Source organism: Oncorhynchus masou, chromosome 26 (assembly GCF_036934945.1).
Source record: "Oncorhynchus masou masou isolate Uvic2021 chromosome 26, UVic_Omas_1.1, whole genome shotgun sequence".
In the NCBI taxonomy this organism is placed as follows: Eukaryota; Metazoa; Chordata; class Actinopteri; order Salmoniformes; family Salmonidae; genus Oncorhynchus; species Oncorhynchus masou.
Window position 1 is genome coordinate 5,349,494 of NC_088237.1, and position 19,736 is coordinate 5,369,229.

Below are 19,736 nucleotides of genomic sequence, written 5' to 3' on the forward strand. Positions count from 1 at the left end.
GTAAATAAATGATAAATAATACCAGAGAGGCTGTTTAAAAAAAAGGCTTTATTACAGAAAAGTAAAGATTAAATCAGCCGAATTCGTGAAATTGTTTAATCGACATGTTGTGCTAGGCTTGGTGCTCATCAGTAGGCTATTAAAGAAACACTCACAGGCAACAGAAGCAGGATCTGTCTTATTGCGCGCGTGTGTGTGTGTGTGTATATACACATATATACATACATACATAATGGGGCAAGAAAGTATTTAGTCAGCCACCGATTGTGCAAGTTCTCCCACTTAAAAAGATGAGGCCTGTAATTTTCATCATAGTTACACTTCAACTATGACTGACAAAATGAAAAAAAAAAAAAAAAAAAATCCAGAAAATCACATTGTGTGATTTTTAATGAATTTCTTTGCAAATTATGGTGGAAAATAAGTATTTGGTCAATAACAAAAGTTTCTCAATACTTTGTTATATACCCTTTGTTGGCAATGACAGAGGTCAAACGTTTTCTGTAAATCTTCACACACGGTTGCTGGTATTTTGGCCCATTCCTCCATGCAGATCTCTTCTAGAGCAGTGATGTTTTTGGGGCTGTTGCTGGGTAACACGGACTTGAAATGCTTCTTACGAAGCCACTCCGACAAGTTGAGTTTTTACCAAAAAGTTCTATTTTGGTTTCATCTGACCATATGACATTCTCCCAATCTTCTGGATCATCCAAATGCTCTCTCGCAAACTTCAGACGGGCCTGGACATGTACTGGCTTAAGCAGGGGGACACGTCTAGCACTGTAGGATTTGAGTCACTGGCGGCGTAGTGCATCACTGATGGTAGGCTTTGTTACTTTGGTCCCAACTCTCTGCAGGTCATTCACTAGGTCCCCCATGTGGTTCTGGGATTTTTGCTCACCGTTCCTGTGATCGTTTTGACCCCACGGGCGAGACCTTGCGTGAAGCCTCAGATCGAGGGAGATTATCAGTGGTTTTGTATGTCTTCCATTCCCTAATAATTGCTCCCACAGTTGATTTCTTCAAACCAAGCTGCTTACCTATTGCAAATTCAGTCTTCCCAACCTGGTGCAGGTCTACAATTTTGTTTCGGGTGTCCTTTGACAACAAGTTCAAACAGGTGCCATTAATACAGGTAATGAGTGGAGGACAGAGGAGCCTCCTAAGGAAGAAGTTACAGGTCTGTGAGAGCCAGAAATCTTGCTTGTTTGTAGGTGACCAAATACTTATTTTCCACCATAATTTGCAAATAAATTCATTCAAAATCCTAATGTGATTTTCTGGATTTTTTCCCCCACATTTTGTCTGTCATAGTTGAAGTGTACCTATGATGAAAATGTACAGGCCTCTCTCATCTTGGGAGAACTTGCACAATTGGTGGCTGACTAAATACTTTTTTTGCCCCACTGTATATAAACATGTATATGATTTATAAAGCCAGGCACATTAACAGTTAGACTGTTGATTATAGACCTAATTATGTTGGTGGTCTCCTCTCTCCTCACTTTTCTTAGACAATAAGTCAAGGGCTGTCTTGTCATCTCATTCTGCTGCCCCCGCATATTGTTCTTAACACCAATATGCTGGTTACCTTTGCTAGTATTCACATAGCAACATGGTCTAGGAAAAGGCACCGATTCAACAGCGCACTGATGTGTTTCAGAACCGCAGACAGCGACGACTATCCAACGTGGAAGAAAGCGCATTTGTTTTCAAATATCCTTTTTATTAGTGTTACACCATCGTTCTTATGTAATATATCCATATATAATTTCAGCACCACATAATGGACTGAGCCATCCCCACAGCCTCCACAATGGATCAGTCCACTCAGCTCAAATCAGACTTATACAACATGAGATTTTTGGTATTTGTTATTTTGCTACTGCTCGACTAATGAGATCTCGGTCGACCAAACTATCAACTAGTCGACTAAATGGGGTCAGCCCTAGTGTGTTGACAAGTGGGCTTCTTAAACTGCGTGTTACACACTGACCTCTTGGCCCTCTTGGTGATCTCTCCAGCCAGCAGCCCAGCGTTGCCCAGAGGGTTCTTCAGAGCCTTCTGTAGAGACTTCAGGTGCTTCCCTGCATCCTGAAAACAACAGGAAGATCAATACCATTCACCATAGGAATAGAATTACTACAACAGGGACATATATTGGGTAGATTGAATATGGCCTCCGGCCCACCCATCATGAGACAGTGACTTAAATGTGGATTGCCGTTCTTGTAATTCTATTTCTACTTAAAAAACAAAGACAGTATGATCGTTTAGACAAAATAGGTGACATGTAGTGTACCTGGAATCCGTTGAGAGCCACAAACAGTCTGAGAATGTCGTTGGTTCCCTCAAAGATCCTGAAGATTCTAAGATCCCTCATCACCCTCTCCACACCAGAGCCCTGGATACACCACAGGAAACAGCCATAAGATGTCAGTCTTCAGGGTGGTGCCCGGGTGGCGCAGTGGTTAAGGGCGCTGTACTGCAGTGCCAGCTGTGCCACCAGAAACTCCGGGTTCGCGCCCAGGCTCGGCTGCAACCGGGATGTCCGTGGGGCGACGCACAATTGGCCTAGTTAGGGAGGGTTTGGCCGGTAGGAAAATCCTTGTCAAGGTGCCAAGGTTGCCAGGTGCACGTGTTTCCTCCTACACATTGGTGCGGCTGGCTTCCGGCTTGGTTGACGCTGTGTTAAGAAGCAGTGCGGCTTGGTTGGGTCGGAGGACGCATGACTTTCAACCTTCGTCTCTCCCGAGCCCGTACGGGAGTTGTAGCGATGAGACAAGATAGTAGCTACTAAACAATTGGATACCACAAAATTAGGGAGAAAAATTGGTAAAGTTAAAAAAAATAAAAAAATAAAGTCTTCAAAAAGGGACTACTCCTAGTCACTCACAGTAAGCACACACACCCAGCATAAACCTCTCTGTTGTCATGTCTACACACCAACAATGTCCATTGTGATCTAAATCTATTTCTATGTAAGACGCTGACATTAAACCAGGGAAAGTAAGCTGGAAATAAATAGGGCAAACTTGAGTCAATCACAGTAGTTAAAACTAAAGATGCCAAAAACTGTAGGCTATTATTTATCATTACATGTCAGTCGCATGAAACATGAGCGAATGGACTTGAAAACATGTAGTGTGGATCGATGAGAACAGTGCGCACGGACGGCAGATGACATCAATTCAGGTTACTTGTAGGTCAGGACCTCCCGGGTAGCGCAGTGGTTAATGAAAATTCATTCGATTTGTGTGTGTTTTGTAACCGATGTCTTTTCCATTCATTAAAATGGCAGGTGTACAGTATGGTTGCAGGAATTATTTTAGAGTGGACGAAAGCACGCAGGTAGGCTTCATTTGGGTGGAAATTGTGAAATGACCATTAAAAAAAATACTGTATAAAAAAAAAGTAACAAATATTTTCTTCCAGGTCCAAAGAGATCCTATTGAATTAATAGGGATTCTATATGTAATTCTATTAGGCCCATAAAAAAAAGGTTTTGTGCATTTGCATACCGCTAAGAAATTCTATACATTTTCACGCCTGTATAAAGCACTATATTTCTATGTACGACACACACATAACCCCTCCCAACAATCCAGTGATGCAGACTCACCTTCATGAAGCCCATTCCTCCCATGACCTGGATACACTCATCAGTCACTTCCCAGGCAGCCTCCTACACGAGAGAGAGAAGGTTATTATAGTTTTATATTTGTTTTTATTTCTATTAGTTAAGATTATTTCACTTTACAAAAAACATTTCTATTTCATTTTTATATTATTTAGGTTCAGTTTGAGTGTTAAGGACAGAAAATAGCCAATGCGTGGGAGTCAAGGAGTTATTTATGTGTGGTATAGTTTGTGTGTTTTTGGGGATGTCACTTCCTGCCACTGTGGGGCAGTAGTGCATAAGGTGATGGGGCAAGCCACAAGTTAGGTTGGGTTTAAAGGTCAACTGAGTGAGATGACCTAGAATAGATGCAAAGTAAACAGTAGTAGCAGGTCAATTTCCGCAACAACCGCGAAGCTAAGCTTCTCTGCTGTTGCGGTCCTGTAGCGTGCGAGTTGTAGCAGCGTGGGGTAGAGGCACGGGTCTGACAGATCCGATATCCGACCCTGGACCCGAGCGGGTAAGAGTCCTAAATTCTGACTTTTTGTCTCGGATCTGGGTCAGTTTGATATAATTGCCATGAGTATCAGGTATGTGCAAATAAAATGGATTTGCTTACTGGACCTGACTGAACCATGCTCAGTTAATTGAATGTATGCGAGTGGATGAGAACTGTGCTATCGGTGTCAGCCAATTGCAACACAATAAAACTTATAGCTTATGTCCAGCTGAAACTGGTATCGGCTGCTCATGTCACGTTCCTGCTGAGAGCGAGAGAGCGCGCAAGTGAAAGTAGCCTTGGCTACTGTTGATAGCAAAGATGGAGGCCTTTTTCATTTAAGTAAAATACAAGTTAAGAGGAGGAAGATTATAGTGAAAAGAAGCCTACAAGGGGAATGTCCTTGGGGACAAGTTTTAGAGGACAAAGGTAAGAAGAATGTTGGCCCGGCCAAATAGAATGTGTGCTACTCGCTAAATCAGGTTTGATGCAAATTTTCGAACTTATTTATTTTCGTATTTATTATCATTAGGCTATAATCATGACTATTATAGACGTATTTAAGAATCAAAACCAGTTATTTATATATGCAAAGTGTTTTGTTGAATTTTGTTGATACATTTAGAAATGGCTAAATTAAGTTTGGACTGTCATTTTAATTGTGTGCTATATTTAGTTAGAAATGGGTTAAAAATAGGGCTGTTGGAAAATAAATGGCCTTAGCAATTGCTGACATTTGTTGAGTTCTTTTGAGCCATTTTCATTGGCCAAATTAAGTTAATGTTGTGTTTCCCACAAACTAATAGAATTACCGGTAGGCCTATTGGGTTACTCTCACTCAAACCATGGAAAGGGAAAAACCTAAGGCGAGATGCAAAACTTAATGACGCAATGTTGCTATTTTCCATAAACATTTGACTTGTAGACTTGATATTAACCTAATACAGTGAAGAAACCTTTGAAGGTTTCTTCCTCACTAACTCCGACAGGAAGAATGTTTTAGGCCCAACAGCGTTCCAACTAACTCTCCGACAGTAAGGCGAGGAAGAATGTTTTAGGCCTAGCAGAGTAACTCCATTAATCTAACAATATAAAGCTCATCTTTATTTTTTTTAAAGCCGATTGAAAATGTGCAGATTAGCCGCCTCCTGAACACCTGACAAGTAGCAGACAGGTTGCTGGATCAAATCCCCGAGCTGACAAGGTAAACATTTGTTGTTCTTCCCCTGAGCAAGGCAATTAATCCACTATTCCCCATTCAGTTGTACATCTGACTAGGTATCCCCCTTTCCCTATAAAGAAATGCATGTCGGTGTTGGGAACATGGCGCTGGTATATCTAGGCCTAAACTTCTCTTCCTTTAGATTGGAAATATTCATATCATACAGTGGACAACTAGACCTATAGGCATACAATGCCCTGTTGTATTCAGCACTGAAATCTCAGACAGCTGAAACATTGTTTTAGGAAAGTAAAAACCAATTAAACAATATGCTATAAATTTGAGTGTGCTACATATCGATTTTGATTTGTTAAAGACAGTTAAGGACACGTAACTGTGGATCATTTGGCCAATATCGCTTGTTTATTGAGGAGGTTTCTTTCTCTCTCCCTCTTTCTACTCTCAAATTTGAACGGGTCTCTCAGATCCGAACCGGCACGGGTCTGTTTGGATCAGTTTATCCACAGGCCTTTTTAGGTCCAACTGCCCTCAGGTCCATTCAGAACGGTTCTGTTTAAAATATATAAATATATATTATATATATATCTGGCCGGGTGGAAAAGCCAAGGATCCAGAACGGATCTAACTTTTTGGACACCTCTAGTGTGAAGCGCACCCGTCTTGAATCGTGCACATCTCAATGGGCTTTTGTTAAGTCAAGCCTTTCAAAGTGGGTTGCATTCTGGGCAGGCAACTTGTCTTACATTCAGAAAACACACTAATCTTACTTTAGTATTTAGTCTATGCTGGATCAGTACATTTTCTGACGGATTCAAATATACATTGTGTGTCCTGAAGATTCTTAACAAAGTGCATTCATTTTGCAATGTATCTTATGGAATATTTACACAATTGAAGTAATAGTTGTGAAATGCTTAAAATTAAGAGGATAGGATAAAACCAGACAGTGCTGTACTCACAGAGGCAAAGATTTTGCTGATGGCCGCTTCAATATGGTAGTCTTTGGATCCACTGTCCATGTTCCCACTGATCATGTAGGCCATGGACTGAAAGAAAGGGGAGGGGAGAAGAGGACATGAAAATCCCAACAGGATACCAAAATAAGCTCCCAGTCATCAGTCTGTCCTATCTGGTGTCCTGTGTGATCTTAAGTATGCCCACTCTTGAATCTTGAAGAACAATCTGGCCTTAATGGCCATGTTCTGTTATAATCTCTACCGGGCACAGTCAGAAGAGGACTGGCCACATCTTAGAGTCTTGTTCCTCTCTAGATTCCTGCCTTTCTAGGGAGTTTTTCAGAGCCACTGTGCTTTTACATCTGCATTGCTTGCTGTTTGGGGTTTTAGGCTGGATTTCCGTACAGCACTTTGTGACATCCGATGATGTTCTATAAAACACATTTGGTTGATTGAGTAATGGATTAAGATGTGCATTATGCGATTTCTGCCAGTGGCTGTAAGCAGACCATGCACAGGTGGCGCCTTAATTGGGGAGGATGGGCTCGTGGTAAAGGCTGGAACGGAATAGGTGGAATGGTTTCAAATACATCAAACACATGGTCTCCAGGTATTTGATGCAATTCAACTTGGTCCGTTCCAGCCAATATTATGAGCCGTCACCCCCTCAGCAGCCTCCACTGATACCATGTCAGCTGAAGTGTGGTGAGCAGTCTGTAGTAAAATGGCTGCCAGTGCATCACCCATAGGGTGCAACACATGGTGGTGGTTGAGGGGAGTTTCTCCTCATACTATGTAAAAGAGTGTTGAGTGTGTGGAAAAGCAAGATGTAAATTGATCAATCGATAGTCTGTGTACCTCAGTGACATATTGCAGCATAGTCATGCGTGCCAACTTCTCCTGGATAGCTCCATAGGTGTGGATCTTACTACCAAACTGGACCCTGTTGGCTGCATGGTCCACCTGGGCAAAGAGACAAGGACAGGCGTCAGTATGGGAGGTCAAGAAGTGCTAAAACCAACACAGTAACAGAGCTTCAATGAGACTAGACAGACTCAACTGAAGGGCAAATAGAGGTAACACTTTATTTGGATAGTCCCACACAGCGTTACTCACAGCCTGGGTGATGACTCCCTTCATGGTGCCGGAGAGGGCGGCGGCCATGCCGAAGCGCCCGTTGTTGAGGATGGCCATGGCCACCTTGAAGCCGCCACCTACCTCTCCCAGGACATTCTCAATGGGTACCGGAACGTTCTCAAAGTACACCTCCGCCGTGTTGGACGCCTTAATGCCCATCTTCTTCTCAGGGGGACCGCTGGAAGAGGTAGAAGGTAAGGAAATGTTAACGATACACGTCGTCACGTTGTTGTGTCTTATCTACCTTAGATGAATGCATTGACAATATGTCACCTGGATAAGAGTGTTTGTTTAGGGTCTCCCGAGTGGAGCAGCGGTCTAAGGCACTGCATCGCAGTGGCATCGCTACAGACCCGGGATCGATCCCGGGCTGTGTCACAATCGGCCATGACCTGGAGTCTCATAGGGCAACGCACAATTGACCCAGCAACGTTAGGGGAAGGTTTAGCCGGGGTGGCTTCACTTGGCTCATCGTGCTCTTGCGACTCCTTGAGGCGGGTGTTTCCTCTGACACATTGGTGCACCTAGCTTCTGGGTTAAGTGGATGGGAGTTAAGGAGCGCAGTTTGGCAGGTCATGTTTCGGAGGACGCATGACTCGACCTTCGCCTCTCCCGAGCCCGTTGGGGAGTTGCAGCGATGAGACAAGATCGTAATTGAAAAATGGTGGTGGGGGGGGGGTATACGAAAAGTGGTTGCTTAAAGCCCGAAATTAAAACGTTTTTGTTTTGTCTTTTAGTCTGCAACTTCTTTAAAATGTGGATGTGCATCATCAGGACAAAAACTTTAAAATATTCACTAAAAACAAGACTATGGACAGACAGAAAATATAGAGACTGGGATAGTCATTAAATCAACAATCTTGTGAAGCTTCTAACAAGAAACATACAGTGCATACTCTTACGTAAATTCCCCCATTTCAGACCTCCCTCTTCTAATCCCTCCATATCTTTATCCATCACCCATCCGCTCTCCATCCACCACTCACTGTGTCACTCCTCCGAAGCTCCTCTCCACAATAAAGGCTGTGATTTTGTCTTTCATTTGTCCTGTCTTCTCATCCATCATGGGCATCTTGGCAAACACTGTGAAGATCTCAGCCAGACCACCATTACTGACAACACAGACAGAGTCAGGATAAGTCAAAGAAAACAATAGCAATACTGTATACAACCACAACTCTATATTAGGACCCCCCTCCTCAGAACAGCCTTAATTCGTCAGGGCATGAGCTCCACAAGGTTTCGAAAGCATTCCACAGAGATGATGGCCCAATGTTCCAATGCTTCCTACAGTCGTTGGCTGGACGTCTTTTGGAAAACTGTGGAGCATAAAAAAACCCAGCAGTGTTGCCGTTCTTTACACACTCAAACTGGTGCGCCTGGCACCTACTACCATACCCGTTCTAACGCACTTAAATATTTTATCTTGCCCATTCACCCTCTGAATGCCACACATACACAATCCATGTCTCAATTGTCTCAGGTCTTAAAAATCTTTTCTCGCCTTCATCTAAACTGATTTAACAGGTGAAATCAACAAGGGACCATAGCTTTCAGTCTATGTCATGCAAAGAGCAAATGTTATAAAGCGAGAATGCCTTACAAAACCATTTTTTTTCTCCTATCACCCAAAGCTGACAAGAGACTACATGACTCCATTTTATCCCATCTTAACTACTATCACTTTCTTTTTTTTTTTTTTTTTTTTTTTACAGACTGCAATTCAGCATGTGCAGTTCAAGTCTTCCAAATGGACAGTGACCCCAAGCATACTTCCAAAGTTGTGGCAAAATGGCTTAAGGACAACAAAGTCAAGGTATTGGAGTGGCCATCAAAGCCCTGACCTCAATCCCATAGAGAATTTGTGGGATGAACTGAAAAAGCGTGTGCGAGCAAGGAGGCCTACAAACCTGACTCAGTTACACCAGCTCTGTCAGGAGGAATGGCCAAAATTCACCCAACTTATTGTGGGAAGCTTGTGGAAGGCTACCCGAAACATTTGACACAAGTTAAAGGCAATGCTACCAAATACTAATTGAGTGTATGTAAACTTCTGAGCCACTGTGAATGTGATGAAAGAAATAAAAGCTGAAATAAATCTTTCTACTGTTATTCTGACATTTCACATTTGTAAAATAAAGTGGTGATCCTAACAGACCTAAGACAGGGGATTTTTACTAGGATTAAATGTTATGAATTGTGAAATCTGAGTTTAAATGTATTTGGCTGTGTATATAAACTTCCAATGTCGCTATGACTGTGTACAGGACATAAACCACACAGTGTTTGCACCATACTAAATGATAGCACAATGTTGGTGGTCCTGCAGTACCTGATCCAGATCTTGCCTCCATTGAGGATGTAGTGTTTTCCACATGGAGAGAGGGTAGCGAGGGTCTTTATGGACGCAGCATCAGAGCCACTGGCTGGTTCAGTCAGACAGAAAGCCGCCAGGGTCTCACCTAGATAAAAGAGGAAGAAAAATAAGAGAAATAAGGCCAACAGATTTGAAATGCCTTATACGTGGAATTACAGTCTAGGTATAATAATACATAGGCAGAACCAAATAAAATGACAGAGTAACGACAAAGCCTCTTTATTTTACCTTTATTTAACTAGGCAAGTCAGTTAAGAACAAAATGTTATTTTTAATGACGGCCTACTGGGGAACAGTGGGTTAACTGCCTTGTTAGGGGCAGGAGGACAGATTTGTACCTCGTCAGCTCGGGGATTCGACCACTAGGCTACCTGCCACCTCTCTCTCTCACCTGTGGCCAGCTTGGGCAGGTATTTCTCCTTCTGGGCGGGACTACCAACCAGCAGGATGCCCTTGAAACCGATGGACTGGTGGGCACCCAGAGTGATGCCAACCCCCAGGTCGTGCTGGCCCACGATCTCCACCAGCCTGGCATACTGATCAATAAAAAAAGGTTAAAACATTAGTGTACTTACACAGTACTCTAACAGTCTACTATTGTCAGAGGACACAAAGGTAAAAAAAAAACAGCTGAGTCTTGAAGGTTATTTTGCAGCCATCCTTATCAAGAGCAACATACATAGCTCAGTTTCATGCTGACTTGTTTCGACATGGATATTCTACCCCATGTACATCATTCTTTATCCAGTGGTCTAAGACATGGCTTGAACTTTATGGTGCCTCCAGAAAGATTTGACACATTTTATTCTAATATATATATATATATATTTTTTTCCCCCTCAGCAATCTACACACAATACCCAATAATGACAAAGCAAAAACAGGTTTTAAGAAATGTGTACAAATGTATATATATATATTTTAAGTAAATATCACATTGACATAAGTATTCAGACCATTAACTCAGTACTTTGTTGAAGAACCTTTAGCAGCAATTACAGCCTCGAGTCTTGGGTATGACGCTACAAGCTTGGCACACCTGTATTTGGGGAGTTTCTCCCATTCTTCTCTGCCAATCCTCTCAAGCTCGGTCATGTTGGATGGAGAGCATTGCTGTACAGCTATTTTCAGGTCAAGAGATGTTCGATCAGGTTCAAGTTCAGGCTAGGCCATTCAAGGACATCCAGAGACTTGTCTTGAAGCCACTCTTGCGTCGTCTTGGCTGTGTGCTTAGGGTTGGGGCGGTAGGGTAGCCTAGTGGTTAGAGTGTTGGTAACCGGAAGGTTGCAAGTTCAAACCCCCAAGCTGACAAGGTACAAATCTGTCGTTCTGCCCCTGAACAGGCAGTTAACCCACTGTTCCTCGGCAGTCATTGAAAATAAGAATTTGTTCTTAACTGACTTGCCTAGTTAAATAAAGGTTATAGTTTTTTTTAAATGCCTAGTTAAATGAAGTTAAATAAATAGGGTTGTTGTCCTGTTGGAAGGTGAAACTTTGCCCCAGTCTGTCCTGAGTGCTCTGGAGCAGGTTTTCATCAAGGATCTCTCTGTACTTTCCCTCAATCCTGACTCGTCTCCCAGTCCCTGCCGCTGAAAAACATGCCCACAGCAAGATGCTGCCACCACCATGCATCACCGTAGGGATGGTGCCAGGTTTCCTCCAGACGTGACGCTTGGCATTCAGGTCAGAAAGAGTTAAATCTTGGTTTCATCAGACCAGAGAATCTTGTTTCTCATGGTCTGAGAGTCTTCAGGTGCCTTTTGACAAACTCCAATCGGGCTGTAGTGCCTTTTACTGAGGAGGGGCTTCCATCTGGCCACTGTACCATAAAGGCACCTGAGAGTGGTGCAGAGATGGTTGTCCTTCTGGAAGGTTCTCAGAGGAACTCCAGAGCTCTGTCAGAGTGACCATCGAGTTCGTGGTCACCTCCCTGACCAAGGTCCTTCGCTTCCTCAGTTTGGCCTGACGGCCAGCTCTATGGAGAATCTTGGTGGTTCCAAACCTCTTCCATTTAAGAATTATGGAGGCCACTGTGTTCTTGGGGACCTTCAATACTGAAGACATGTTTTGGTACCCTTTCCCAGATCTGTGCCTCGACACAATTGGATTTCTCTGACATGCAACTATGGGACCCTATATAAACATACGTGTGCCTTTCCAAATCATGTCCAATCAATTGAATTTATCAAGTTGTAGAAAGATCAAGGATGATCAATGGAAACAGGATGACCCGAAGCTTAATTTCGAGACTCAAAGCAAAAGGTCTGAATACTTACGGAAATAAGGTGTTTGTTTTTTTATATTTAATAATTTTGCAAAAATTTCCAAAACCCTGTTTTCGATTTGTCATTATGGGGTATTGTGTGTAGATTGCTGAGGATTAAAATATGTATTTAATCCATTTTAGAATAAGGCTGTAACATAATAAAAAACGTGGGGTGAAAAAAATCAAGGGGTCTGAATACTTTCCAAAGGCACTGTATATGCATCATTGCATACGTGTGCTGGTATTTCTGCTGACCTGTGTATTATGTTGGTACAGTACTCTGAATAGACTGTCTTCTTGCTGTATAGAGGTAAAAGGGTATCCCTGCTTACAGTGCCTTGCAAAAGTATTCGGCCCCCTTGAACTTTGCGACCTTTTGCCACATTTCAGGCTTCAAACAAAGATATAAAACTATTTTCTTGTGAAGAATCAACAACAAGTGGGACACAATCATGAAGTGGAACGACATTTATTGGATATTTCAAACTTTTTTAACAAATCAAAAACTGAAAAATTGGGCGTGCAAAATTATTCAGCCCCTTTACTTTCAGTGCAGCAAACTCTCTCCAGAAGTTCAGTGAGGATCTCTGAATGACCCAATGTTGACCTAAATGACTAATGATGATAAATACAATCCACCTGTGTGTAATCAAGTCTCCGTATAAATGCACCTGCACTGTGATTGTCTCAGAGGTCCGTTAAAAGCGCAGAGAGCATCATGAAGAACAAGGAACACACCAGGCAGGTCCGAGATACTGTTGTGAAGAAGTTTAAAGCCGGATTCGGATACAAAAAGATTTCCCAAGCTTTAAACATCCCAAGGAGCACTGTGCAAGCAATAATATTGAAATGGAAGGAGTAACAGACCACTGCAAATCTACCAAGACCTGGCCGTCCCTCTAAACTTTCAGCTCATACAAGGAGAAGACTGATCAGAGATGCAGCCAAGAGGCCCATGATCACTCTGGATGAACTGCAGAGATCTACAGCTGAGGTGGCAGACTCTGTCCATAGGACAACAATCAGTCGTATATTGCACAAATCTGGCCTTTATGGAAGAGTGGCAAGAAGAAAGCCATTTCTTAAAGATATCCATAAAAAGTGTTGTTTAAAGTTTGCCACAAGCCACCTGGGAGACACACCAAACATGTGGAAGAAGGTGCTCTGGTCAGATGAAACTAAAATTGAACTTTTTGGCAACAATGCAAAACGTTATGTTTGGCGTAAAAGCAACACAGCTAAATCACCCTGAACACACCATACCCACTGTCAAACATGGTGGTGGCAGCATCATGGTTTGGGCCTACTTTTCTTCAGCAGGGACAGGGAAGATGGTTAAAATTGATGGGAAGATGGATGGAGCCAAATACAGGACCATTCTGGAAGAAAACCTGATGGAGTCTGCAAAAGACCTGAGACTGGGACGGAGATTTGTCTTCCAACAAGACAATGATCCAAAACATTAAGCAAAATCTACAATGGAATGGTTCAAAAATAAACATATCCAGGTGTTAGAATGGCCAAGTCAAAGTCCAGACCTGAATCCAATCGAGAATCTGTGGAAAGAACTGAAAACTGCTGTTCACAAATGTTCTCCATCCAACCTCACTGAGCTTGAGCTGTTTTGCAAGGAGGAATGGGAAAAAATTTCAGTCTCTCGATGTGCAAAACTGATAGAGACATACCCCAAGCGACTTACAGCTGTAATCGCAGCAAAAGGTGGCGCTACAAAGTATTAACTTAAGGGGGCTGAATAATTTTGCACGCCCAATTTTTCAGTTTTTGATTTGTTAAAAAAGTTTGAAATATCCAATAAATGTCGTTCCACTTCATGATTGTGTCCCACTTGTTGTTGATTCTTCACAAAAAAAATAGTTTTATATCTTTATGTTTGAAGCCTGAAATGTGGCAAAAGGTCGCAAAGATCAAGGGGGCCGAATACTTTCGCAAGGCACTGTACCTGCGTCCTGGTTGGGGTATTGCTCTTAAGGTGTGTGTGTGTGTGTGTGTGTGTGTCTGCGTCCCTATGTGTTACCCCCACGCCCCCCCCAGGTCAGTGTGTGTTTTTAACTATGCTTGTTGGGAACCAGAATTCCCCACAACAATAGTAAACAAACAAAAATTTGACCAAATAGGGACATTTTGTTATCCCCACAAGGTCAAATGCTATTTCAATGGAGTTTAGTGTTAGAAACTAGGGTATGGGCTAGGGAAAATGTAATTTTGGGGAATTGTGTGTCCCCACAAGGTTAGTTATATAAGACTGTGTGTGTATAGAGATAAAGGTGTATGTTCTCACCTGTGTGTTGGTGAGGCCCACACCCCCAAGGTCCTGGGGGACCTGCAGACCAAAGGCCCCCATCTCTTTCAGGCTTTCCATGGTGCTGTCCTCCACCTTCTCCAGGGAGTCATTCTTTGCTGGGTCATTCACCTCCTACAACAGCATACCATATATACAGTTGAAGCCAGAAGTTTACCTATACTTTCATCTGTGAAGAGCACAGGGCGCCAGTGGCGAATTTACCAATCTTGGTGTTCTCTGGCAAATGCCAAACGTCCTGCACGGTGTTGGGCTGTAAGCACAACCCCCACCTGTGGACGTCGGGCCCTCATAGAGTCTGTTTCTGACCATTAGAGCAGACACATGCTGGAGGTCATTTTGCAGGGCTCTGGCAGTGCTCCTCCTTGCCCTCCTACGACCTCCTCCACGTCTCCTGATGTACTGGCCTGTCTCCTGGTAGCGCCTCCATGCTCTGGACACTACGCTGACAGACACAGCAAACCTTCTTGCCACAGCTCACATTGATGTTCCATCCTGGATGAGCTGCACTACCTGAGCCACTTGTGTGGGTTGTAGACTCCGTCTCATGCTACCACTAGAGTGAAAGCACCGCCAGCATTCAAAAGTGACCAAAACATCAGCCAGGAAGCATAGGAACTGAGAAGTGGTCTGTGGTCCCCACCTGCAGAACCACTCCTTTATTGGGGGTGTCTTGCTAAGTGCCTATAATGTCCACCTGTTGTCTATTCCATTTGCACAACAGCATGTGAAATGTATTGTCAATCAGTGTTGCTTCCTAAGTGGACAGTTTGATGTCACAGAAGTGTGATTGACTTGGAGTTACATTGTGTTGTTTAAGTGTTCCCTTTATTTATTTTGAGCAATATATATATATATATATTACAGCACCCACGAGCCAGAGGTAAGTTACAACCTGGACCATGTTCAGTAGTATTGAAATGGAGGAATACGGTCCAATACAGACAATAATCTAATAGTTTTGATTATCTGAACTTGTCCAATAAGAAACATTTTGCTACGGTTTTCCCTAATGAAGGTGACCCTTATGACAAATCTAGTGGCAGTAAAGACATTTAGCTTGAATAACTTAGAGGAAATATGTGTTGTGGTTTACTCTTTGTAAAATAAAATAAACATTTGGTCACAAAAACAAGAAAAGGGTGAATTGAAACTCACTTCAAAGAATTTGGAAACGGGTGGGACTAACTCCTGGAGGAACTGGGTCTGCTCCTCGTTCATCACTGGAAAACAGCAGAAAGACCACAACCGTTAGATGTTCCAACATGTCTCCTTTACATCATCGCTAAGTGGCTGCATAACAATACATGACTAGTCCATTCACCTGAGGGGAAGGGAAAGACCTGCGAGGGGTTGATCTGGCCCTTGAACATGTTGACGGCGAAAGACTGGGACTCCTACAAGAGATACATGGAGTCATGTTGATATATCAACTGTCACAAAAAAAGCAGGAAATGCATACTGTACTTCCTAATGCATTTCAGAGTGATCTAAGCGCAGCTCAGTCATAATTGTTGATCTTGAACTTTAAAACATGGAGACCCAAACAGTAGTCACATCCAGTATGGACAACCTCAGTGAAGCAGTACTTTATAGGGAGGAAGGCTGATCTAAGAACACATACCACGCTCTGTGCCTTCTTGGCAGTGGCTGCCTTGGTTGCTGTGGTGGTGCCGACAGCCTGCTTGTCCAGTACTGCCTGTAGAGAGACAAACACAAACAAGCAATGTCATACAGAGAGAAGAGATTACAACCATAGAAATATAATCTCATTCTAGTTCTATGGTTACAATATGTTAGAGAGATAGGGACTGAAATAAGTGAATTTCCGATGGATTATTGATAGGTAGGTTCAGGATAATTGAATGGAGTGGTACAGTACTTTAGACAGGGGAAATGGGCAACAATCGCGAAGGGGTTTGTGAAAGCTACAGTAGGAGACCCTGCTCCTATACACAAGGATTAAATATGAAAGATTAACAATATTACTCTTAAGAATCTGAGTGTTCATTTAAAAAAAGGCAACATTAAACATGCCACACCCACGAATGATGCTGCACCCCGTCTTGGGCCAATTAGTGACAACAATTTAGGCTCAAAATGGGACAACGTGCTTGATATAAGTTCAGAATTTCAGTTGATTACTATAGTACCACCCTTGGGCCTATCAGTGTAATTTTGTAAATTACAGATATCTATGGCAAGACGCATCATTCACCCAAGTTGTCAAAATCAGGCCAGTGGTGTCTGGGATGTCGAGTGGCTTAGCAAGACTCATAGCTTTAAGTGTTTTTCACAGAATTGTTAATGGCAGAAAATCCATCATGGTGGACCGTATGGGTGCATGAGGCAAATTTGTTCCTTGTGAGGAGAGGGACCTATTGTCGCATTCAAGACAATTGGGAACTCTGGAGAAGAAAAAAGAAGAAGCTCCAACTGGGATTTTTTTTGAACGGTCATCCAACTCAAAATTCCAAGTCGGAAACTTGGGCCTCTTTCTAGAGCTCTGACTTTCCGACCTGGAGATCACTGACATCATGATTTGACCTATTTTTTCCCCAGTTGAAGTGAAAGCACCATATGTACCAAATTTCATGACTTTAGATCAAACGGGGTGAGGGGCGTGACCTTTTCATGTATGCATCTTCAATCACTTGTTATAGCGCCACCATCTGGTCTACCAGTGATATTTTGTAAGTGCCGGATATCTATGGCAACAATAGCCCACCACTTGTGAATGATGCCCAGCTTAAGGCAAAAACAGCCCAATGCCTTTTTTTTGCAACTTTTGCAAATCATAGTCGCACACCTCATGTAGCCCAGCCCATAGTCCTATATGTTTTGATAAGGTTTGTATCACAGCTCAAGTGGCCGAATAACTTCTTAAAATTAAGCACATTAAATCTGCTTTACAATGGGTGTAGAGTCTAACTGGCATACCTACCTACACAGAGCATGTGTTTCAAGTTTGGGGAAGATCATTTTCACCATAAGAATGCACCTTTATAATAAAAGCGTTACATGCATAATCGCATTTGGGTCACTTTTGATAATGGTGTTTTCAAGCTAATGGGACATTCACACTTCGAGCCTATCGCGGTGTGCGCATTGCTGTGCTTATAATGTGTAGAAATAGCTAATAGCTGGTCAACTTTTTAAGCTAAGCGTTCTGATGTTGTGTCAGCCACATTGCATAAAATATGTTTTTTGATGCTAGAATTTGTATTCATTTGGGATCTATCGCATCCCAACAACTGTCCCAGACTATGTTTGGGATATTTATTTCTCGCACAGAATAGAATAGTTGACCTTTGTACTATGGGGATAGTAGATTGACATAGGCTAGGGCTTTTGCTGTTCGTCAGGCCTACTCATATTGTTGGCTGACGAAAAGTAAATGTGGACAGTTCTTCCAATATGCACCTTGGAATGGGATAAGGACATGTGCAGTTGCGTCCCCGATATGTTAGTCTTCACACTCTCACTAGCCTGTGAGAAAGACCCAATCGTGTGACAGAGAACCATGTAAATGACAGGTGCTTTGGCACACAGCCAGGAGAAGGGAATTATAATTATTTTTTCAGCCGAAGGGCACAACGGCCACTAACCGCAAAAGGTATGGATTTTTTTTAGGTGGCATTACGGCCACACATATAGATGATGCAGCTGGGAAATTTGAGGCATTATCAAGTGCTTGTGAAATTGTGAATGAGAGACTGATGAAGTGTGTACAGTCTGCACAAAAAAAGAAAGTAGAGCTCATGCCTTTGATGTGACTTTTTTCAAACCCTCATTACTCTCATCATGCAGCCTTACAATGCATTAAAAATCAAAAACATATAGCCCAGCATATGTATGACAACTAAAGTTACATAAATCTAAATGAAGCATATTGGAGTACCTGTTTCTTTGTTAACACAACACAGAATAGTCACATGTGCGCACTCTCAAATTGTTTGGAGAAAATATCCTTTATGATAGCCACATAGGCGTTTCATTTTTGGGAGGTGAATACAGGCACATATATTGATAAAAGTCACCTTGTCTGAGAGAGATTTACATGGTTATCAAAACATCACGCCAGGACACCCAACAGCCCTTATTTTAAGTGTTTCTACAATCCCCTATGGGAAAAAATGTATGGTGGAAAAACAATTGGAACCATTTCCCTGTTTGACCACTAGGTTTTATGGTTATTATGACTCATACTGTGGTACTCTATTGACATGGTCATTGGTCAGACACATCTACTGTGTGACCTGGCTGTGTCCTGCTGTCCCCTGTCTATCATTGAATGGAAATAGAACTCAGCGCCACCTATAACCTAGATTGGAGTCACGTGAGTCCACGGTGAACTTTCCCCCACTTCTCGATGCTACTACATATCCTGATGGATATGGTAGGTCCATATAGGTTACCTCCACTGGAAGTAATGTCATCCTTTTATCAGTTACGCTTATCCCATTTGGATAACATTTTATTAGTACAACATTATGACGCAGCATGGTTTGTTTCAACACCTGAACACATAACCCATGAGCTGTCAAGATGGCAACATAAACGCCCCTGTTTAGAATAATCACTGTTACAATGTTTGATCATTGATACAATGTTTCCAATTTTAACAGGAAAACGAGTGCATGGCTGTGAGTGTTGTGTTCTATGACAGCGCACTGCCTACCTCCGCGGCCTGAGAAGAAGCATAGAGGCGGGCATTCTGCGTGGCTGCTGCTCCGATTTGCTTCTGAATCCTACACGAATACAAATACGAATTGAAAATTATTTAATGTATATAAATAAATCGTTTTAAAGCGGTTTTGTCAGTGAGAATGTATTTACTTACCCGGAAAAGGCAGGGGAGATACGAAGTGCTGTGCACAAAACAGGAGTCAAACTCACTTTGCCCAAAAGCATATTGAACGACCGCCTTAACTATCTATAGAATTCGGTTGAAGAAATCTGTTTGATCTTGTCTCCCGAATCAGCGCTCCTAATGGACGAATTTGTCCTTCTGAGTCAAAATTTGTGACTTATTCAAGTAGGCTGCTGCCGTTGTGTAACCTAGAAAAAAATACACTGAAGAAAATGGCCAGAGCATAGAAAGAGTATTCTAGACACACCAGCTGCCTGTCTGACCGGGTCTAGACAGCGCATACGGAAGACTTGTCTAGCTTCTTGGAATCTATGCACAGGACACAGCGGAAATACGGAAGTGTAGACTGCATAGAGTGATGAGGTGGAGGAGGAGCTCCGTAGACTCTTCCTGTCCAGAGGTAATTTAGCAATTCATTGTAGCTCTGTAGTCTCTATTTTATCTACTTTTCTCGAGCCAATTAGCTTGTCCCATTCCTGGATTACTCATTATACTAATACATTCTG

General features: G+C 42.5%; 1 protein-coding gene across 1 annotated transcript in view; it reads right to left on the reverse strand.

Annotated features, from left to right (window-relative positions):
* The window catches only part of acadvl (acyl-CoA dehydrogenase very long chain), a 39,707-nt gene extending 20,202 nt beyond the window's left edge, over positions 1–19,505 (reverse strand). Inside the window, exons 1-15 of the mRNA XM_064938183.1 lie at positions 19,201–19,505; positions 19,039–19,108; positions 15,982–16,056; positions 15,682–15,754; positions 15,516–15,580; positions 14,337–14,471; positions 10,163–10,307; positions 9,727–9,856; positions 8,381–8,506; positions 7,374–7,572; positions 7,116–7,220; positions 6,261–6,347; positions 3,623–3,685; positions 2,303–2,404; positions 1,997–2,094 (exon numbers count right to left, since the gene is read on the reverse strand). Coding sequence (XP_064794255.1) covers positions 1,997–2,094; positions 2,303–2,404; positions 3,623–3,685; positions 6,261–6,347; positions 7,116–7,220; positions 7,374–7,572; positions 8,381–8,506; positions 9,727–9,856; positions 10,163–10,307; positions 14,337–14,471; positions 15,516–15,580; positions 15,682–15,754; positions 15,982–16,056; positions 19,039–19,108; positions 19,201–19,271 — 1,544 coding nt within the window. The 5' untranslated portion in view covers positions 19,272–19,505. The remainder of the gene's footprint in view (positions 1–1,996; positions 2,095–2,302; positions 2,405–3,622; positions 3,686–6,260; positions 6,348–7,115; positions 7,221–7,373; positions 7,573–8,380; positions 8,507–9,726; positions 9,857–10,162; positions 10,308–14,336; positions 14,472–15,515; positions 15,581–15,681; positions 15,755–15,981; positions 16,057–19,038; positions 19,109–19,200) is intronic.
* Between the last annotated feature and the right edge of the window lie 231 nt (positions 19,506–19,736).